The sequence below is a fragment of the Lagenorhynchus albirostris genome, chromosome 7 (genome assembly GCF_949774975.1).
Source record: "Lagenorhynchus albirostris chromosome 7, mLagAlb1.1, whole genome shotgun sequence".
Classification (NCBI taxonomy): Eukaryota; Metazoa; Chordata; class Mammalia; order Artiodactyla; family Delphinidae; genus Lagenorhynchus; species Lagenorhynchus albirostris.
In genome coordinates, this window is record NC_083101.1 from 11,340,857 (window position 1) to 11,363,910 (window position 23,054).

The 23,054-nt window shown below is 53.5% G+C and overlaps 1 protein-coding gene across 1 annotated transcript; it reads right to left on the minus strand.

Annotated features, from left to right (window-relative positions):
• Window positions 1-3,033: 3,033 nt before the first annotated feature.
• Window positions 3,034-22,362, minus strand: LHX2 (LIM homeobox 2). Its single transcript, XM_060153302.1, has 5 exons — window positions 22,065-22,362; window positions 20,326-20,528; window positions 18,954-19,357; window positions 13,112-13,317; window positions 3,034-3,746 (listed from the first exon to the last, which is right to left on the minus strand). The coding sequence occupies exons 1-5, from the start codon at window positions 22,182-22,184 to the stop codon at window positions 3,459-3,461; spliced, it is 1,221 nt and encodes a 406-aa protein (XP_060009285.1). The 5' UTR covers window positions 22,185-22,362; the 3' UTR covers window positions 3,034-3,458.
• Window positions 22,363-23,054: the final 692 nt, after the last annotated feature.

Sequence of the window (23,054 nt, forward strand, 5' to 3'; positions counted from 1 at the left end):
CACCAGGGGACAGCGCTGGGCTGGCAGCCTAAGCCCAGCCTCATCCCCTGCCCCACCGAGTGCCTGCTTTCCAGTCTGAGTCTCTGTTTATTTGTGCTGTCCTTTTGGTGCCACCTTCTCCCTCTCTGAGTGTCACTCTTCACCAGTTCAAAACGACCATCTCTATTCCTCTCGCTCTGTCTCTCTGTCAAGGTCTCTGTCAGCCTCTGAGTCTGTCCCAGGATCTCCCTTTCTCTCTGAGTCTTCTCTATCTCCATCTGCTTTTCTCTCCATCTTGTCATCTCTCCACCTGTGACTTTGACTCTGTCTCTTAACCTGGATCCCTGTCTCTTGTCTCTCTGCCTCTTCACTGCTCTGTGGCTGTTCTCTCTCTTTCCATCTCTCTTTCCCAGTCCACTGCGGATCCGCCTCTCTGCCCTGTATCTTTGTCCCCATTGTCATCTCTCTCTGTCTCTGCGTCTGTGCACATCTTTGTCATTGTCCCTTTCTGCCTCTGTGTCTCACTCTTTCTCTGCCTCTCTCCCCATCTCCCCGTCTCTGTCACTCTCTCTGAGTGTCTCATTCTGTGTGTGGTGCTCTCAGTCTGGACTCAGGGGAGAGCAGTGCCTTCTCCACAGCACCCCCCATCCCTGGCCCAACAGCAGGCCCTGCTTCCAAAGTTGCTCCCATGTAGAGGGCAGGGGACCCCTGGGCATCATTCCAGGGCCTGCTCCCTCTGGGTGGCAGTGCTGACAGACAAGATAGGGATCGGACTCAGGTCTGTCCAGGCCTGAGCAAGGAGCACAGCCGGGTTATGTGGGGGCATCTGGGTGCCTGCAAATGTTTGCACGTGCGCAATCTGGGTTTGTATGCGGGTCTCCCTGTGTGGGGTGCTCTGGGTGTCTGTCTGGATAGATCTGTGAGCGTCTGGGCCTGTTTATGTTTATCTGCTAGATTTCTGCACGTGCGTCTTTGTGTGGGGCTGTCTGGGTGTGAGCACATTAGCCTGTGGGTCTATCCATCCATTAGAGCCTCAAGAGTGTGCCTGTGTCTGTGGGTCCCTGGGAGTACCTGGAGTCGGGCTATATCTGTGTGGCTGTCCACGGGCCAGGCCCTCTGCTTGCATTCTCTTACCTAGTCATCAAGGAGGTGTAGATTCTGTTACCCTATTTGACAGATAGAAAAGTTGAGGCTCTTAACCCACATGCTTGGATGTGTGACTACGAATGTGTCTGCTTGAGGTTGAGAGCTTGGCATCTGGAGACAGACCTGGTTCAAACCCTGGCTCCTCCACCACTAGCTGCCTGACCCCAGGCAAGGTGGTTAATCTTGGGCAATCCTGACTTCATTCAGCAAAAATGTATCAATCAAAACCAGATAAAACTAATCCATGGTGCTACAAGTCAGAATAGGAGCTACCTTGGGAGGGGTTGACAGGGAGGGGGCCCAAGGGAGACTTCGGGGTGCTGTAAATGTCCTGTATCTTGATCTGGGTGGTGGTTACATGGGTGTGTTCATTTGGAAAACAGCAATCAAGCTGTTCATTTCAGAAATGTGCCCTTTATGCACATTATACATCAATATAAAAGTTTACAAAAAATTTATTGAGCTCCTACTATTTGCCAGGCATTAAATTGCAATAGAAACAATAGTGCTGTGTGTGTGTGTGTTTAACATTTCAGAAAGTGAGTCGCTTCAGGCTTTACATACTTTCAACCCATTCCTGCCCTACTCCCTTTCCCCACATGGTCCCAATCATGATGGCAGGAGGAGGAAGGGAGAGGGACCACAGTCCTGGGCTGGATTGCTGCCCTGCCCAACCTTGCCTGGCTGTGTTCTCCTCAAAGCAGCTATGATTTTCCCTCTGGGTTTTCAAATTGGTGGGCACTGTGGGGCATTTTGCTAGACGACGGCTGGCATTCGATCAAGCTGGTAACAGAGTACTCTGCAGTAGGGCTCAGGGCAAGAAAGGAGAGGTATAAGATGCTCAGTGGACAGACGTCACACCTGCTTGATGCATCCAGCAATGACAGGCAGTGCCTGGATACACACATTCCTGCTCTCCACCTGCAAGGTCCTGACGTGTCACTTGTCATTCCATAAAATATATTGAGCTCCTACATGCCAGGCCCTCTGCTGGGCCCCGCAACACACCTCACTTCACCCTCACTACAACTGTCATATAAAGGTCATGACTGTCACCTTCCAGCTGAGGAAACTGGGGCCTGGAGAGGTGAAATGACTTCCTTCAGCTCACGCTGCTCCACAGTAGAGATTCCAACCTCATTCTGCCTGGCTCTCAACCTCCATCCTCTCTGGATGCATCTTTTCTCTGGGCTTCTGAGGTTACCTGAAGCTTTAGTAAAGGAACCAAATTCATTTGGTTTTGCCCTCTTGGAAGATTTTGAAATTTTGTGTCTTATATTAGGAAAACTTGAGCTTATGCTGCCCTTTGGTGACAGCGTTCACTCCTCATGGGGAAAGGCCTCCCTCATTGCCTGACATACCCTTCCAGCCCAGGGAAGAGCAGAAGAGGCAGGTGTAATGACCTTTGAGCTTTGTCAAAGGATCCAGCAGGGCGTGCTTATTTAATATTTGAAAGAACACATGCATGAATGAATGGTATTTTGCTTACATGCTCCCCACTTAGCACACGTGCTAAGATGATCTCTTGTCTGTCTCTGCCTCCACTCTAAATTCCTTAAGGGCAGGGACTGTGTCTACTTCATCTCTGGATCCCAACAAGCAGCCCAAAGTCTGGCACAAAAGAGGGTCCTCGCAAATATTATAAATTATTATAAATAGGGGAAGACCTTGGAATTGATCTCTGGGCTTCAGTAAGACTCTTAAGTCCTGTGAACTCGGCACACCTCTGAACAGCAGTGGCACCAGCTAGTTTCAGTAAGTGGTTTTATTACTGGTTAGATTTTACAAATTCTGATATTTGAACAGACTTCCACCTTAAAATTCTAAAACAACAAAGCGACTGTTGGAGGGGGTTTGATTTTTTTCCTTTTTTTTTTTTCTTTTTTAGGACTATTCAAAGTAACAAACTTTTTTTTTTTTTTTTTTTACATTTTTGCTCTGGTCATAAATATACAGAGAGAAAAAGAGGGAGAGAAAAATGAACAAGTCATCCAAAGTATGGAGATAAAACAGTATTCCTAAGGCACGTGGCAGTCTTTGAAAATACAGAAGCTCTAGCCAACTTAAATTATTTGTTGTTTTTCCTCGCTCAGTCCACAAAACTGTACAGTGACACAAATGTTGTGTTGCAGATAGATCTTCCAAGTAATTCCAGTCCACACCGCTGTGTCTGCAAGGGGCGTAGTTATTTTCTTCCTCATTTTCCAGGCGAGATCCTAAAATGTGGTTAGTTAGTTGCTCAAAGCCTCTATTTTAAAATACACTTGGAATTCAACTAAAGATAATTTCTTTTTTAAAGAAATTGTGGGGCGGGGGCGGGGGGCCGAGAATCATTAGAAAAGGTTGGTAAGAGTCGTTTGCGAGGGGCTGTGAGGCTCGTGGCCCTCCAGGTTGCCAGGCACAGAAGTTAAGACGGATGTCACAGTCGGCAGGGTGGGGCTAGTCAAGTCTGTGAGGGTGGTGGGCGTGCTGGAGGGGCTGAGCGAGGCGTTGGACAGCTCCGAGGCCGGTCCTGACGGCGTCCCCGTCTGCAGCGCCGCCTCCGTCGACTTGTCCACGCCAGTGTTTTCCTGCCGTAAAAGGTTGCGCCTGAACTTGGCCCGGGCGTTCTGAAACCAGACCTGCGTGGGGGAGAGGGAAGGGCTGGTCAGAGGAAGGCGGGCAGGACGAGGAGAAGAAGGGCAGAGCATGCCTCCGGACTGTTTAACTCAGAGATGCCAATCGGTGTTCTGCCGGAATGGGGGTGGGGGGGTAGGGGAGCTGTGTATTAAAAAGTTGGGCTGGCAATATTTTGTTTTGTATTTTTATTGTTAATACAATAAAAATGTCCTTTCCTCGAATTGCCTGTTACTGGGTTTCCCCTTCTGTTAGAAGTTTCTCAAATATTGTAGCCACTAGCCACATGTGGCCACCCAGCACTTGAAATGTGGCTAGCCCCAAGACGGCTGGTCTATAGGTAAGAACCACATCAGATCTGAAGGAAGTAGAATATCTCGATGGTAATTTTTATTTTGATTACACGTTGAAATGACAATATATTGGGCCAAACAGGATATATCCTTAAAATTAATTTTACAGGTTTCTTTTTGCTCTTTTAATGTGGCTACTGGACAGTTTTCAATGTAAAATTACATATGTGGCTCACATAGCATTTCTATTCTGTTCTGGGAGATTCACACAAGCCGAATCTCGATCATTTTCCACCATGGTTGAGAGGTTCGTTTTTTTGGCAGTCGCCTTTAAGCGGGCAAGAGATCCCACAAATTCTTGTGGGTACCATTTTTCAAGTTTTTCATGGCACGTCTGGGAAATACCAGAACGATGTAAAGAACACACAGGAATCAGTCAATAAAGAGTTACTGAGAGGAAGAGAAAGACGCAGCTCCTAATCCCTGCCGCTATCTGCTGGAGAAGCCGCCAGCATCCTGGACCACTGGGTTTCAGGTCTCAGGGCGGAGTGGACAGGATGGGAAGAGCTGCCCGATGAAAGATTCCCTCTCCCGACCTGCCATGTCCCAGTATCCTTTACGAGGGAGGTGGGGTGGGGGGCCCAGTTACTGAGCTCTGTGTGAAAAGAATGCCCAGGAGAGAGAATAAGGGTTTGCTTTCATTTTCCCTTGAGCACCGACACACGCACACATTCGCACCCAGACCACTGCACACAAGCCTGTACACACGAAGCATCGATACTTATCTACACAGCACCCCCCAGCCAGTATGCCCACCCATCGAACTGCACAGAGAGATCCCGCTGTACCCCGAGGTCCTCAAAGTACTTTGGGAGAAGCCAAGAAAATCTGGGGGGAGGAGGGTTGGGGGATGGGGTGGGAGGTTGTATCTCCCAGAGAAAAAAGCCCAAAGGGCGGGGCCCCTTCCCTTCCCTTTGCGTGAAGAAAACGCTCGCCGGAAGCCTCCCGGTAAAACAGAGGGCCTTGGGGAACTGAACAGACTCTAGGGTGTCCAGCTGCGTCCTTCCAGGTGCGCCTGCATCTCCTGTCTTCCCAGTGTCTCAGACAGGGATCGGAAGGGCCAGCCCTCGGCCCCACCCTCCCCTGGGGACCACCCCAGCTCCAGGGGCCTGTGGCCTCAAACCCTCTTTTTGGTGGCCTGATACAACTTGGGCTCAATTAAAAAGCACAGCCTTTAGAATCCTGGAGTAAGGAGGGAGATGCAGACCCTGTGAAGTTGGGAAACAAAGCTCTCTCCCGCTGGATCTTTCCAGGAAGAAAGCACATTTTCCCTGGCCTTTGCCCAAAGCAAGCCCATCACCTCTTCTGGGGGCTTGCAAATAAGTACAGTGCTTCTAAGACCAGCCTCGATAGGCACTTCTTGCGACGGGGGCTCCTTCCCTGCCCGGCCTGCAGGAATCTACAGAGGTGGGACTCTGTGTCCGTCTGGCCCAGAGAATGACCGACGGAGAAAATGATGGAGAAAGCCCCCAGACACCCTCAGAGAGAAGAGGCGACTTCCCCAAAGTAACACTGCAGATTGGGGATGAGGAAGCCTGGAGCTGTGACACTCTTGCCACCGTCCTGTCCTGAGCATGTGTGGCCCTGTGAGCGTCCTGTGGGCCGGACTCTCCAAGTGGTAGCAGGAGCGGGAAGCCCCGGGGGCAGTGCATCGCCCATCGGTCCGGGGCTCCAAGCCCTTGGGAAGGGCTGGAACAGTTAGTTGCTGGCTGTTTGCTATTTCTCTGGCGTTGCCCCTAACAGAGGTTTGTAAACAATGACACCATCTTCCACAACTGCCTTCTCTGCTTTACCGAATCTGAGGCGCTGGGAATCTGGTGGATGAAAGTCAACAACTCAACTAAAAGCCATCTGCTGCGGGGGTTTGTGTGGAGTTTGTTTCTCACCTTAAGCCAGGCTTCACCAGAATTCTCCTGGGTATTTCAAAAAAAATCCCCTCCCAAGAGGTTGTTGGGACAGGGACCTTGTCTAAGTCATCTTTATATCCCTGGGGATATGGCAGAGGGACTGGCAAAGATTAAGAATCAGTCACGTGCATTGAGTTAATAGTAATACTAACATAACATTTACAGACCTCTTCATGCCGGGCACCCAGCCATCCTCTAACATGCACGGTCACAGGTTATCTCCATGATAGGCCAAGTAGGGAGGTACTATCATTATCCCCACTTTATAGATTTAAAACCAGAGAGGCTTGGAGAGGCAAAGTCACTTGCCCAAGGTCACACAGAGGCCAAACTGAGATTAAGATCCAGGATTATCTGCCATAAAAAGTCCATGCTTTCCCTACCACATGATCCGGAGTGAGTCAGTGAATGAATGAATGAATGAATGAATGAGTGAATAAACACAGAAGCAACTATGATGTAGTGGAAAGAGCACAGGCTGTAGCTTCCAGCTCTGGTTCTGCCACTGACCAATCAAGTGACCCCTGCTAGTCCCTTACCTCTGGGTCTGCCTGAGTTTCCCTACCTGTACAACAAGGGAGTTGGACCACACCACATGATCTCTATGGCCTCTTGGAGTGCTGACAGGCTGCGATTCTCTGGCAGCTGCAACAAGGAAGATGATCTGCTCTACCCACCCATCTTCTTAAACTGACAGCCCTCTCTCTTCATCTCCAGGGAGTGCCTCAGTCAGGTGCCCAGGGGATCCCCAGTAGGTCCTGGGTGGAGGAGGAAGCCCAAATGGTTACATGGCTCCTCCTCAGACACCCCCTGGCCCTGAAGGCTGAGCTTTGCCTCGCAAATCCCCTTCCCCAGGATTCGTTCATCAAGGAGACCAGGAGGGTCAGTGGGAAACCCACTCTGCCCCACAGATCCCCTCCAGGGCCACTAAGGAAACCAGCCAAAATACAAACGCTTCAAGACCAAAAATGTCCACTGGCGGTTTCTTTTTATGACATCAAAACCAACGGCTGCATCCAAAGCATCTGACCAGATGGGACGAGTGGAAGTCACCACACAGCCACTCCACGCAGTCGCAGAGGAAATGCCTTGTGACGAATGTTATGTGAGGAAAAAAAAGGATAACAAAATGACATCCTCTGGTATTGCAACTTCATAAAGCAAATAATAACGACCAATATTATTCACTCAGAAGGCAACGTCTAAGCAACGTTCTAAGGATTTTACACATATGAACTCCTGTTAGTGCCTTACAAGGTCAGCACTGATATTATCATCAGGTGAGGCGACTGAGGCCCAGAGCCCAGCCAAAGACACAGAGATGAGATGTGCATCCCAGCAAGCTGGGCCCACGCCCCTACCCACTACTTAACTTCCAAACTGCACACCTGGATTACTGGTTTCCTGTGTCTTCATATGGGTAACTTTCCCCCCTAGTTTTCTAACCTGCCTGTATGGTGGTTCTATTACTTTATAAACTTTAAAGAAAGTTTTCTTTAAAGAATAAAAAATAATGAGCAGTGGACTGGATATCAGGACCCCTTAGGTCCAGTTCCAGGGCTACAACTACTTTGCTCTGGGGCCTTGAACAAGTCGCTCCACCTCTCTGGGCTTCAGTTTCCTCTCTTCTAAACGGAGAGATTTGGGCCAAATCACCTATGAAATTCCATCCAAGTTCAACCATCCGTGACTAGATCAAACACTCTGTACAGCCCTGTGCAAATGACATGCAGAACAATGCTCACTCTCCCCATTTTACAGGTGGGGAAGCTGAGGCTCAATGAACTGAAGTCCTAGTTTAAACCTCACCTCCTCAGGGAAGCCACTCCTGACCACCTCCCTCCCCAGGTCAGGTCCCCGTGTTTATGCTCTCGTTGCACCCCTATATTTTTCCATCCTAGCACTTCTTCTATTTTATTTTTGTCAAGAGTTAAATAAGGGTTCTGTGGCCAAATACACTTGGGAAATGTTGGACTAGACAAAGTTGAATCTCTTCAAGATTTCTCAATGCCTGTATTAATGCCAGTGTGCTCTGATCTCTAAGAGAAGGATGCAGTCAATCTTTGGCATTTCCCAAACTTATTTGGCCCTGGAATCATTTAAAGGTATTTTTACTATGAGATATTTCAAATATACAGAAAAATACAGAGGTCAATCTTATCACCATTTTAATTATTTATAAACTACCTTGCTGGACATTGTCTCCCCTGTGGACTGTACATTCCAGCCGGGCCTGTTCATTGCCAGGGTCATCACTGAATCCTCAGTACCTCATGCCCCGCCCAGAACACGGCAGGTCAGTGTATTTGTTGAAGTGAGTGAATGGAGGAAAGCTAGTGTCCTCAGTTCTTGAGCTCTCACATAGGCTAATGATGACTAACTGGTCATCTGAAGAATGCTTTTAAACTGCTGGTTGTTAAAATGTATTTTCCTTCAAAGTCACACTGGGAACCCCTAAGGAGACGTTCACCCATCCAAATCCATCAGCTCACCAGCCCCTTCCCCAGCCTAGGGCACCTTAATATTCTGCCTTCCTAATCCTTCCCCAGGAAGGAAGAGAGGCAATGCAGAGGCGCATGGATGTGCTGAGCAATGCTCTCCAAGAACTGGTAAAGCTTAATGTCTTAATGGACTTCGGTCCAAGGAGCCATTCTGTCTCCCGGTCACCTTGCCCACTGGTGACAAGTGAGTACTGTGATTGTCATGCTGCTGCTTCTGGTGACAATTCTGAGCACTTTTTACACCCCTAGGGCTTTACAACAGAATTCCTGCTTTCCTACCAAGACATGGCATCTATGACTCACTCCTCCCCTTGTCCCCCATCTGTCCTGCTGCATTCGGCAGCTACATCCAAGGGGAGGGGGCGCTGAGAATCCCAATCCCTACACTGTGCCATATTGGAAAGAGCTGTGGAATCAAACCAATCTGGGCTTGACCCCTCCCATCACTTATTAGCTGTGAGCCTCAGTGCAAGGGTTTTAGCCTCTCTGAACCTCAGTTTCCTCATCTGCAAAATGAAGATAATTAAAATTTCTAAATGTGTGCAAAAGGGGATGGTAGACTGAACCTTACTAGGTAAATGTGTATGAAATTAATATTTTTGAGTCCCTCATATACACTTTATAAATTACACTTTATGTCATCTTATTTACTCCTTGCAACCACCTAGTGAAGCACTGTTATCATCCTCATTTCATAGCTGAAGCTTAGAGAGGTTAAATCACTCGCTCATAACCATTCAGAGAGTAAGTGGGAGGGCTTAGTCTGGACCTCCTATCAGCTCCAAATGCATCCGGGGCCTGCCACACACACACACAGACACACACACAGACACACACACACAGACACACACACACAGACACACACACACACACACACACACACACACACACACACACACACACACACACACACACACACACACACACACACACACACACACACACACACACACACCCTACCTCATCCACTTCTGCGAACTCAGCCTCAACCTCAACCTGCCCTGCCCTTCAGACTCTCTCCACAGGGTCGAGGTGGACCACAACCTGCAGGGGGCACCCGAGGCCTAGCACAATTAAGCTTGTGTAGCCAGTGATGAGAAGCCATTTCATGGGCACCTACTTTGTCTACTCTGTACCAGCAGGCACCATGCTGGAGCCTTCCCATTCATTGTCTCAATCCTCAGGAATCCTCAAGGTACAAGCTATTATTATCTCCATTTCAAAGACAAGGAATTGGGCTCTGAGAGGAGAAGTTAAAGTGCCCAAATCACATTGTTGTTATGTCAGAAAGGACTTTAATCTCTATGTTACCTTCCAAAGCCACACCACCAGCTGCTTCGCCCCAAACTGCCCCCATCCCATCTCCCCTAGCTGGCCCATCAGTAGTCAGAACACCTGGGAGAGAGCCCCACCCTGTCAATGCCTGGCTCCTGTGTCCTCAAGTAAATCACTTCACCTCACTAGTTCTTAAGCTTCTCATCTGTAAAATGGGCAGGAAAATATTAAGGTAAGGAAGATGAGTGGCTGGAAAGACAAGGCTTTGCAAACTGCTGCATAATCATGAGCTGCTGTGCTGTAAGGGAATACTAAGCATTTGTGCAGGAGATTGGGAGGTCTGGGAGGAGGGAGAACAGGGGTCTGATGTGTCCTGTGGGTATGACTGCCCTCACCCCAACAACGTACAGGCCATAAACAATACTCACACTCAGAGGCTGTCACTGCTGGGTTGGCTTAGAGGAGAAAGGGCAAGGCCCACTGATCAGACGCGCCTGGATTTGGATCCAGCTCTGCTACCTACCAGCAAAGTGTGACTTGGGGCAAGTGGAAATCATTTGGGTCTCAGTGTTCTCCCATCTGTACAGTGGAGGAGAAGGGATCATGATGCCTGATAGCGAGGACTCAATGAGCAAGTGTACTTCATGAGTCTTTCAACACATAGCAGACACATAGCAGAGCACTCAAACATTTATTGATTAGTGCTTCTATCAGTGATTCTCTCTCTCAACTAGTCCCATGCCCTGGCTTTTCTGAGTCCCCATGGTGGAGAGGGCATGCAGGTGTGAACAGCCCTGGCTCAGGATTCTAGGGGAGGAAGAGCAAGTCTAGACCCAGGTCACACAGATGAACCCTTCCTCACATACAGGGTAGGTAATTGGTTTCTCCCCTGGTCTCCCATAGAAACTCCCTCCCGACTGATCACACTATGGGGAAACTGATTGTGGGTCTGTCTCGACACCTAATAGGTGAACTTCTTCAGGGCTAGGACTGTGGTGCATTCACCTCTGTGTCCCCAGGGCCTGGTGCCAATAGCTATTTGGTCAGATGAAAGAATGAGAGATAACTATGCTGGAAATCCAATGTGTTCCTAAATCAAGCTTCCTGCCTTACAGAGGCCAGCAGAGATCAGCTCCCCACCCCAGATTCAGACCCAACCATGGACATTTACTCTTTATTTCACTTAATCTGGATAATTGGCGAGGTATGTGCCCTAATGGTGCCCATTTTACAGATGAGAAAGCTATGGCTCAGAGAGGGTAACTAATTTGTGCAAGACACACTGCCAGTGAGTAGACGGGCAGAACGGAACCCAGCTCTGCCTGACTTCAAGTCCCTGTTCCTGCCCCTGCCTGCTCTTAGGGCTTTTTTCACGGATCCCTTTTCCCCCACCAACTCACCATAAGGGCATCTAGAGAGAGGAAGGACTACTAACCAGAGAAAAGGCAGCAACCACAGATCCTGCGTCCAAATTCGCCCAGGGCTGAGGAACAGAGGGGGCGCCAAGAAGAGTCGCCCGACCTAATCCCCAAAAGGAAAAGTCGGAGGAAAACGGGCCAGCGGGATCTGAGACCCCAAGGGGCCGCCTCTTCTAGTGCCCTGGTCAGAGGGATCTTGGGCAAAACGGATCCCAAACAGGAGGGGCGGGGCCTGCGGGGAACTCCAGGGCGGGGGGCGGGCCCAGAGAGGCGCATCGGCGTCTCATTGGCGGGTCCTCAGCTCCCTCCGCTACGTCACTGAGACCGCGCGCGAGACCAAGCTGCGCCAGACCCGTCGCGGTGCGCCTGGCCGGCAGCCGGGAGCCTGGGCGCTCGGACTCCAGGCTTCCCGGAGATCTGCGGACCCTCGCCCGCGTCACAGTCCCATCCCGCCACCAATGTCACCTCCAAAATGCTTTCTTAAAAGTTCTAACAGACTCGCAAGAAAGCTTAGGGTGGCTTCACAGCCTTCGGTGTCGTCACCATCACCCTCACCCACTCGGTGTCGCCACCCACCCCCGGGCCCTCAGTCCTCAAAGACTTAGGGCTAGGGGGTCGGTCGCACTGGCCTGCCCTCAGATTCCAGCACCACTCCTCCTGCTGTGGGACCACAGTCAACTCACTTCATCTCTCGATTTTCTTACCCAAAAATGTGCATTGTTATCCCTACAGTCACACGTTCTGAGGAATAAATTGGTTAAACTAGCTATAAAGGGAGCTATTCTCCCACCTTATCATTGTACAGATGTGGAAACTGAAGTCCAACCACCAGAATAATTGTTTATACTAGTTAATATCAGTCAACTGATTATTCTAGTTAATGTTATCCTAGCTACCATCCACTGAGCGGTTGTCAGCTACTGTGATGGGCACTTACATTATCTCAATTGCTCCTCCAATAAGCCTTCAGTGTAATTTCTTGTGCCCATTTCACATACAAGGAAACTGAGGCTCAGAGGAGTTAGGTGACTTGCCCAGGACCATGAAATGAGTAAGAGGAGGAGCTGAAGATTTTAAAAGTGGTGACCCAAGGCTCTGCCACAAGTTTGGGTCATACAGGCAGCTGGGATACCTGTATCCCCAAATGGGGTTCTTAACATTTTGGGGGTGGTGGACAGACCCTTAGGGTATCTGGTGAAAGCTCTGGATTCTCTCTATCAAGAAAGCACCCTCACATACAAGTGCAATGCTGCTTGTTTTCAGAGGCACCCATCTACTTCCACCCAGGGGATCTGCCCTGATCCCTCTCCCTTACAAACCTTGCTTCTGGGAGAGTCTGAGAAGCAACAAAGAAACAGAAGGTAAATCTAGAGAGAAACAGGAGAGAGAGAGAGAAAGAGAGAGAGAGAGAGAGAAACTAGAGAGAGCAAGTGAGGAACAAGAAGCAGAAGGAGCAAATGGCTAACAGCAGGTGCCTTGGACGGGCATCCTGGTTTAAGGGGCCAAGGTTGCCAGTGGGGGTGTGGGGGGAAGCTCTGGTTTAACTGAAATGCTTGAACCTTTTACAACATGAGCATATTTGAGTGTCACTTGGGTAATAAATAGCAACTAAGAATTGCTTACAAGAAAGAAAAGAGACTGAGTGTGTAGACAAAGAGGACAGAGGGACACACAGACACAAAACAGAAACACTGAGGGACAAAACTTGAAGGAGAGAAGACAAAGTTAGAATGGAAAAAAAAAGATTGAAATACAGCTAGAGATAGACTGAAGAGATGGAGAAAGAGAACAGAGAAAGATAAAGAGATAGGCGGACATAGAGCGGAAGGTCCTTCCAAGGCCCACGGCCACTGTGGGATTCCACCCCAGGTCCTGACGCCACAGATGCCCCCACCCCTAGCCCCGGCCTGGCTGACCTGGAGGACTCGCTTGGTGAGGCCCGTCTTTTGCGCGAGCTGCTTCAAGTCCTTGGCGTCGGGGTTGTGGTTAATGGCAAAGTAAGACTTCATGGTCCGAAGCTGGTGGTGCTTGAAGGAGGTGCGCATGCGCTTCGTCTTCTGGCTGCTCGGGTACGGCTGGTCGCGGTCCAGGTGCTCCGCATCGTTCTCGTTGCAGCTCAGGGCTGGGGAAGGAACGCAGAGGCAGCAGGTGAACCTCCTGGCCCGGACCCCCACAACACTGCTAAGTCCACACCCACCCCACGCTTCGCCAAATGTTTCTAGCCTCAGAACCACACGGTGGGTGCTGCACCCTGGTGAGGTGGAGATATTATCCCATTTTATAGATTTATAGGGGAGTTTGAGGTTGAGAGCCATCTACCCAGGGTCATTCAGCTAGGAAATGCTAGATTCAAACCCAGCTCTAGGAGAATCCAAAAACCATTCTGAGCCATCATGTTACAATAATAATAGTAATAATAACAACAGCTACAACTTGTCAATGACATTCAACTCCACAAGATGTGCTAAAGGGCTTTACATGCACATTTTCATCCTCAAAACAACCCTTTGAGCCAAGCATTATTTCCCCCTTTTTACAGATATTGAAACTGAGGCTCCGAAAGGGAAGTCACTTGACTGCAGAAGCAGGCCCATGATCTCCCCGTTTCTCCCTGCACTCCCTAAGGAGGAATGCAGTCTCCAGTCTCCCCTGACCCTTCCCCCCACACAGTGTCTGGGGCAGGCACCTGGAAGTCACAGGCTTCAACTCACTTTCCATACTCTCCACTCACTTTCAGTTCTCCCTCATCAGTTCCTACAACCAAAGGTACTGGCACGACCCCTTAGCCCTGGGCCGCGGGCACTGGGTCGAAGGTTGGAAATTGTATTTTGTAGCTTAATCCTCACCACTGCCCTATGAGGCAGCTGTTTCCCAGTTTGACAAATGAGGTGAATGAGGCAGGGAGGTAAAGCTATCTTTGGAAATCTCATGGAGTGGCAGAGTTCTAACCAAAAGGGAAGGAAGCTGGAGGAAGAAATGAACATGCATGCCACACCCAGGGTATGCCTTTGGCTCTACATACATGGGCGGAGGGGGGCTTCACTACTGCTCCAAGGGGTGGCTACTGCTATTCACCCCATTTTAGAGATGAGGAAGCTAATGCTAAGGAAAATAAAGCCACACCATTGGTTATGGCTGAGCCTAGATTCAACACTACAGTGCTTGCCTCCTTGCTGTTTCTTTCCCCTACACCATAAAGGCAGGCAAAGATGAAGCATGACTCTTTGGGGAGCCCGTCCCCATCCAGAAGGAGCCCAGCTGGGCCTGCCAATGCCTGGAAGGCACCGGGGTGGGGGACAGGGATGGAAAACTTGGGCCTCAGGAAGTTGCTTAGCAACCTGGTGGCTGATGGGGACACGCAGGACCCCTCTCCAAGATCCCCTCAATACATCCTGAGCCATTCCACACATAAGGCTTACTTTGGGGAATGCCTCATAAGAGATTAATTCATTCCCCCTAAAGTGGGCAACTGGGAATATATCTCCTGTCTCATCACATGCCCATAATAGAGCTGCAGATTTAGCAAATAAAAATACAGATTGTCCAGTTAAATTTGAATTTCAGATAAACAATAAAAATTTTTTTAGTATGATGTCTCAAATATTGCATGGGACATACCTGTACTGAAAACTGCTTTGTTGTTTGCCTAAAATTCAAATATTGCATGGCATACACTCATACTAAAAAATTATTCATTGTTTATTTAAAATTCAAATGTTGTATGGGATACACTTACACTAAAAAAATTTACTTGTCGTTTACCCAAAATTCAGATTTAACTGGGAGTCCTGCATTTTATCTGGCAATACTACCTCAGAAGTACTCCTGCTCTCCTGGTGACCTACTCCTCCCCTGTCCAAGTGAGGAGTGGTCCCTTGCAGAAAAATTTCACAAGATGCTGGTCTTGTCCCTAACCTAGGAGTTGTCAGCAAGTGGCTACACCTCCTAAGGGCTCCTCCCATAGGCACCCAGGCACCCAAGTCCTCCAGCCAGGCTACTCCCACTGAGAGTGCTCAGAGTGAAGAACGAGGATCCAGCAATTTAAAGGGGATCACAGAATGACTCCGAATGGGATCCATGGAAACTGCCCTGCCCCCACTGTGGGGAGCAACCCTCTTCTTGCCCCTAGTCCCCAGCTCCATGGGAGGGGGAGGCAGGCCTCCCCACAGGGGATCTCTGGGCCCATTCCTCCGCCCAGCCCCTGCCTGGGCCTTGCGGCTGTTAATGAGCTCCATGGGGACCCTGGCGCCCCACGAACCCAAGGGACGTGCCCTGAGTGAGGCCTAGATGGGGGGAGGTGGTTGGGGGAGGGAGAAAGAAAGGGCAGAGAAAGGAAAGAAAGGGACAGATGTAGAAAGACAGAGAGAATGGAGAGAAAAGGAGAGATGGTAGGGAGGGAAAATGGACAGAGCCAGGAAAAAAGAGAGAAGAGGCAGAGGAAAAGAAAGCAGTGGATATGGAGAGAACCAGAGAGAAACAGCTACAAAGACAGAAAGAAACCAGGAGAGACACAGAGAGAGCCTGAGGGGACAGCAAGGCCCGGAAATAGTAGGGATGTTGTGTGGTGGAGGGTCCAGGCCACGGAACTGAATCCCAGGTCTCAGGGAGACTGGGTCCCTGCGGGGTGGCTTTTTCGAAGCTGTTACAGGCTGGGGAGCGGTGAAAATGGGAAAGGGAGAAAAGGAGAGGAGGGCAGAAAAGGAGTCGGCCCAAGGCAGGGAGGCCGAGGCCGGCCAGCAGCTGGGGCAGGGGGCTGCGCTGGGGGCAAAGAGGCTGTTGAGCCCAGATTTGGTCGGTGCCCCAAGCCCCGCACTCTCGCCCCCAGCTCCCCAGAAGGATCACGGTTCCCCAGGATTGGGTCCAGGGAGGAGCAAGGGGATGAGGGGAGGGGGAGGACCAAGCTTTCGCTCTCCTTTTTTTTTTCCTCTCAATTAGGCCGATTCAATGGAGCTAAAGAGCTCGTAAAATCATGAATAATTTACTCGTGATCTGTTATTAACCCATCGGGTTTCGAGCTCTTGTCGCTGGGACTGAACCTGTAATCAAATCTGACTTCGCCTCATTTTACTAAAGACTAGATTGTAGGTTCAATTGTCTAAATAATGGATTGGAATCAAATCAGTAATTACGCCACCAGGCACACACACACACACAGAAAGCTGGGGCTGGGGGAGGCCCGGGCATCCGGCCGGTCCGCGCGGGACTCCCGTGGCCGCGGCGCGCAAACCCGGGCACAAAGCGTGCGGCCCGGGCCCCTCACGGGCTCCGGCAGCCTTGTCCGCGACCCCGGCCGGCGGGCAGCCACGCTCTGGGGTGGGATAGGTTTCAGTTCCGCCTCTGGGACCTGGGCTGCGCTCTCGGACCAGAGGGGCAGCCAGAGGAGGACCGCCGCGGCCATCGCCCCGGAAGGACTTTCCGACCCTGCGGCCCCGCCGCTCTGACTGCCCTTCCCCGAGCGAAGGGCCGGGCGCACCGACGGCGCCCCCTCGCCACTCTGCCCGAGCTCACCGCGCTGTAGTGAGGTGCCGCCGCTCCTCCACCGGACTGTCCCCCACAGCGATGGGCTTTGCAGGGGGTCCGTGTGGCTGGGCCCCTGGGTGCGGGACACTCACACAAACAAGCTCGAGTCCTCACAGTCAGAATCACGCACACACGCACACACACACTTGCCCGGACACACGTCCGAAATCTCACCCTCCACCGGGCCCTCTTTCCAGTCCCAGCGGCCCCGCGGCCCACACTGCGGCCATTTCTCTCCTGCCAGCGCCGGGAGGGGAGGGAGGGGGACAGCAGCCAGACCAGGGGAGGCCTGGCCGGGCTGGAGCAGCGAGGGAGGCTCCCCCTTTTCCCAACCTAGTCCCGGGAGCCCCGAGTAAGCGAGCCGCAAAGCCACCGGCGGCACGCAGTGCGCGGTTAAGCCCGGGCCAAGGCCAGAGACGTGAGCGTCGGGAGAGAAAGAGACAGGAACAGAGAAACGGGAGACGCACGCAGAGAGAGAAAGTGGCGCCTAGAGAGCCGAAAGGAAAAAAAAAGGAAGACAGGGACCAGAGAGAAAATGACGAGATGGCACGCGTGGGGAAGTCTCGTAGAGGTGCCAGCTCCTCTGAAACTCAGCCTCCAGCCACATCTTGCTCGGTGTGGCGCGGCCTCGCCAGGGAGGGCGGCGGAGCAGCAAAAAGCACAAATACACCTCGGTACCTCCTACCTTTCAGTTGCGAACCCGGTTGCGAACCTGTCTGCCCGGGAAAACATAATCCCGCTCCCAACCACCACGCGCCCTGTGGCCCAGCCCGCCTGCTGTTCCTACTGGAGGCCGACCCCACTTGATAAATAGACCGGCCTTGTTTTGGGGGACCTGATCTGGACTCCGTGTGGTCTATTCAGGGTGGTGGGTGACGAGGGATGGAAGTTTTGGAGAGCCGCATCTCTGGTAGAGCCTTCAACAAATATTAAATCCGCCTCGCAGACCTGGCCGCAGCCCCCTCACCATTTACCAGACTGGGGGCTGTATTTTCCTCCCAGCTCCGCACACCAAGACACACATGCCCCACGATCACCCAACAAGCAACTTCGTTGGAGCGAACAGGGGATCCCCACCTGCCTCCCATCCCACCCCCCGCCCGCCCCCCTGCCCCGAGCCAGCTCAGATTTTTAAAAATCAAAATAATCCTGACTTCTTCCCCACCACAGCCCTCTCCGCACAGTTCAGGGTTTTTGTTTTGTTTTGTTTCCACTTGTGCATTGGACTAAGGGGAAAAGGAGAAAGAAAACAAAGTCTCCGAATCCAATTCTGTCGCAGACGAAAAAAAGAAAGTAATTGCAAATAAACTCTATCAAGTTCAGAAGCCCAGGGAGTCATAAACCTTTCCCGGCCGTGCAGACTTCGGGCAGATGTTAATGGTTCAATTTGCCGGGCCTCAGAACCCCCGCAGCTGTCCTGAGCGTGGAGGGACGCGAGAGGGGGCAGAGCCTCTCCCGGAACAACCCGGGGTTCAAAGATGCCGGAAATGCGAAACAAGTCCTCCACCCTACCCCGGCGCAAGGCCAGGCCTACTGGGTCCCAACCCGGGGCGCCGACTTTGGAGGGTCGCGGCTCTCATCCCAGCGCCCCGCTGTCACCCGGAACTCGGAGGAAGAGCCCCGGGGGGAAACCGAGACCTGGCAGAGCAGGAGGATTGGGTGGGACACTACGACCCACTTTTTCTCAAAGGCTCCTGGGCCCAAGTTTCCCGAGCCTGCCGCACTCAGGACACTTCGCATGACCCCGGCTGCAGGCCAGGCCAAGCTCGGTGCCCGAGGCCACAGCCAGTGCTTTCTCTTGGGACCCCCGCCGCTCTGCTTCGCTCATCCATCGCCCCAGATCCTCTCCCTCAGCCACGCCAACCTAGAGCCTGTTTGGTGTCGGCTCTGCCTTGTTTTCTCTATCCTTGCACTTTCTGCACAGCAAAGTGGGTAAAAGGCCCAAACCAAAAAGCTGTTTCTAAAAAATTTCTCAGCGACATGGTCCTGCACCCAGAGCATCAGGACCATTAATGCACCCTCTCCTCCCGCTCCAGCCGAGAGCGCAAGGGCTGGAGCCCAGGGAGCTAATGTCCCTTCTGCCAGGTCGTCCGGTGGGCCTGGGGAAGCTAAAGGCTGGAGTACCCAGAGTGCTATAAGTATACATGTATAAGACACTGAAATTCACTCGGCTCTTGGCCGCTGACGCAGTGCACTTTCCCTCAACCCGTCGGGGCGCTCGGGGCGCCTCGCACTCACCAGCGTTGTAGGCCGCCAGGTCCGCCCCGGGCCCGGGGCTCTTGCGCTTCCTCGGCCGCCCCTTCTGCACCGTGCCCACGCCATTGTAGTAGGGAAGACCCAGAGGGTTGGCCCCGGCTGCACCCAACCCCGCGCTCTTGGCCGCGGCAGCTGCCGCCGCTGCGGCTGCCACATCCGCGTGGTTGAAGTGCGCGGTGTACTCGCCCTGCAGCAGCGCCTCGAAGTGCAAGCGGCAGTAGACCAGGCTGTCCTTCATGCCGAAGTGGTCTCCCGTGGTCAGCATCTTGTTACACGTAGTGCACGTGAAGCAGTTGAGGTGATAAACCAAGTCCCGAGCTCGCATCACCATCTCCGAGGCCGAGATGCCTAGGTGGCAGCGGGCGCAGCGCTGCACAGAGAACCGCCTGTAGGGACCATCGAGGGAGGGACTGTGGGGACACACGGTTGGGTACCCCCCCATATCCCTCCTCCAAGTGCCATTGCTGCCACTGGCGGAACTCCACTCCTCAAGACTGGCAACCAGGTCTTAACTTGGAGGATGGGGGGAAGATGGAACTAGATTTTGGCCCAGGTCTGGTCCTACCCTGAAATATAGTTTCCCTTAACCATTTTCGTGCCTACAAAGACTTTACCCAGAGTCTGAGCAAGCCCTCGGAAAGCCTTTGCTCGGGAGTAAGGGGAACTTCCCAGTTACCCCTTCCTCAACCTCTAATCCTGCCCTCCACAGCAGTGCCTGGGCATCCTACAGACGTTTGTAATTTGTAAGAAACACAGAGACAGAGAGAGAAAGACAGACAGACAGACAGAGAGAAAGGGAGAGGAAGAAAGAAAGAAAGAGGGAGAGAGAATAAGCAGACCTAACCTTAAACCCAGAGAGGAGAACCAAGGAACCTGGAGTCTGTTAGTGATTCCCGTTCTTCAGTCCTGGCCAGTTTTCACTCCCATCTCCAGGAAAGACCCGGAAATGCACCCAATCCCCCAGCTCTCCCTCCAACTTTGTTCCACACCAGCCTAGACTGCCTGGGTTTGGTGGGGGGGGGGTGGGGTGCCTGTTTCTGTTCCCTCTAGTTGACCCAAGAAACTTCAAAGGGAGAAGGGTGCAAGGACCCCCAACCTGAGCTTATTTTTGGTCTAAGCTAAGAAGAGGACACTTTCTGCTTTTCTCTGGGTCCCTACACTTCGCAGATCTTTCCAAGATTTCCCTCAAATTGCTGTTTAAAAAGGATGTCATCCAATTTGTACTGGCTTGGAGAAGGGAGGACCTAGGCAGGGAACCCTCCCTTGGGACTGGAGGGAAGGCAACCAGAGAAGATTGCATCTGAGATGAGGGGTCCTGGGTGCCCAGGGCAGTGGGTCCCGAGGTGGGGGCTACCTGTAGTAGTCTTCCTTGCAGTAGATGCTTCCATCCTTGCTGAAACAGGTGAGCTCCGACTCCAGGTTGAGCTTGCACTCGCAGCACTTGAGGCAGCGCATGTGCCACTGTTTGTCCACCGCCAGCAGGTAGTAGCGGTCGGAGATCTTGCCCCCGCAGCCGGCGCAGAGCGCAGCGCGGTCACTGCTGATGGACGGCATGGTCTGCGGAGGGAGGGAGGCGCGAGTCCGCAGCGCCTGCGTCAGCCTGCGACCCCGCCGCCACGCCACGGGGAACCGGGCACCTGCAGCTCCCTCCGAGGCTCCAGCTAGCCCTAAACGCGGGGGTGGGGGTGGGGTGCCTGCCAGGGTGTGCGGTGCTCTTCCTGCACCCCATAAGGCCCATATCCAGGGGGCTCAGGACCCAGGCCCGCCCATGCAGCCCAAGCCGGCCACAGGCCCAGGACCGGCTGCTGGCCTGGATAGATCTTCCTCCTTACTTCTCCCCCTTCCTGTCCCCTCTGCTCTTTTCCCAGAAAGGTTCATGCTGTGTTTGGGGACTGGGGGCAGCAGTGGCTACTTCAGCCAAGCCCTCCAAAAGCTTCCCCCGAACTGTTTCTTAAAGGAGCCACTCTGCTGGGTCCCAGGAAAAGGGGTAAGATGACCCTTAAAAGTCACCCTCCACGCAGACTCCTCTCCAGAGACTCGGTGGAGCTCCTGGCCCCTAATCCCAGTGATCTCTGGATCCTTAAGCCGAAGGTTCAGGCCAGGGCAAATCGCGGGGCAACCTCTGCCCCTCCACCACCTCTGCCACATTGTCTGGGGCCCTCTTGGGTCCTGGGAGATGGTGAGTGGGGTGCATGGGCACCCTCAAAGTCTCTGAGCGCAGGATAGGCCCAATCCAAATCCTCTCCTAACCAAACTGACAAGCTGAGAGGGTTTAACTGGGGAAGAAGAGCTCAGAAGCAGAGGCACGGGGGCTGCTGCTCTTGCTTTCCAAGCAGAGAAGCTTCGCTCGTGCTCCCCACCTCCTTGGCCTCTAAAGGTCACTTCTGGGCCCGGCTTGGGCAGCGTCTGCTCATCGGGCCCCCAGGGAGGTCTGAGGCAAGGAACTGGCTATTTGGGGCTGGGCTGGTGGAGCCAGGTGTGGAGATCCGAACGGACTCTCCTTCCACAAGAGCCAGGCCAGAGCCTGAACTCCCGGCCCTAACCGAGCCAAGTCGGGCCAGCCAGGAGGCCCAAGATGCGAACAACGAAAAGCCCTAGCCTAGAAGACTTCGACCCCTGAAACTGCGCTGGGACGGGAACCCCGATTGCCAGGAGGCGGGGAGAGGCCCAAGTCGGCTGGAGCCCCAGTGCTGCCGGTTTGTTCGCCTTCCCCGCGCCGCAGGCGGCGCCGCCAGCAGCCAGAGCCGAGTGGTGGAGGAGAGCGAAGGGCTGGCGACCAAAGAGCCCGTTGAAGTGAGAAGAGAGCCATCGGGCCGCGGGTAGGACTTCGCTCCCACTTCGGGAGAAATGCTCTCTTCCACCCTCAGCGTCTGAAATTTCGGTTTCAACCTTGTTTCCCTCCTCCGCCAGCAGCCGGGTTTCCCCTGAGCCGGGAGCTACGGGCCTTGCATCCTGTCCGCGGAGCCCCAGCGTCCAGTCCCGTGCGGCACGAAGGACGCTCCCCAAATTGCCCCCAAACTTAGGAGAGCAGAGGAGCAGACCGAGCCGGTCCCGTCCCAGCTTTTGGCCCCGACCCCGCAGCTGTGCGCCTACCGTCTCCGTGTCGCCGCGGTCGATGGCGGAGCTGATGGCGGGAGCCTCGCTCTTGGCCCTGCGGTCCATCTCGTCGATGACCCCGTGCACCTCGGGGCCCGACAGACTGTGGAACAGCATCGCGGCGGGACCGGCGGGGCCGGGGGCGCGGCTCCTCCGCGGGAGGGCTTGCCCCCCGCCTCAGCTGCCTGGCGCTCCCCGCGCTAACGGGCCCGGTGCATAGCCACCGCGGCCCCGGCCCCGCCCGAGCTCGGCTGTGCCCCCAGGCCGGGCTCCGGGCCCCGGGCGCCCGCGGGCCAGGACGCCTCCCGCCGAGGAGCGGGGGCAGCTACATCGCGGGGCGCCTGGTCGGCGGCGCCAAAGCCAGGGTCACAAGGGCACGGGGCGGGTGGGGGGGTGGGTGCGGGAGGGGGCGAGAGACCAGGGCAGAGGTCAGCGCCCGCCGCGGGCGCTTTCACGCCGCGGGCATCGCCCGCCCGTCTTCGGCGCCCCCGGCGCAAAGCAGGAGCGCAAACTCTGCCCGAGGCTGCGACGGCTGCGGTCGGGGCTCACCCGGGAGCGACTAGGTGCCCGCGGCCGCCCAGCTGCCTGGACCGCTCCCCTCCCCGGGATGTGCCCCCAGCCCAAGGCAACCCGCCTAGGCGCTGGGTCGGCTACTGAAGTAGGGGTTTCTCGGAAGCCGGCGAGCGGAGCAGAGACACCGGGAGAATTGAAGAAGAGGAGGAGGAGGAAGAGGAGGAGGAGGAGGAGGAGGAGGAGGAGGAGGAGGAGGAGGAGGAGGAGGTGGAGGAGGAGGTGGAGGAGGAGGAGGAGGAGGAGGAGGAGGAGGAGGAGGTGGAGGAGGTGGAGGAGGAGGAGGTGGAGGAGGAGAAAAGAGGAGGAGGAGCAGAGTGGGAGGAGGAGCCGCCGGCCGCGGGCCCAGCCGCGCGCAATGCTCTCCAAGAGCGCGCCGAGCCCGGCCCCGGCTCTGCAGTCCGCGCCAGCCAAGCG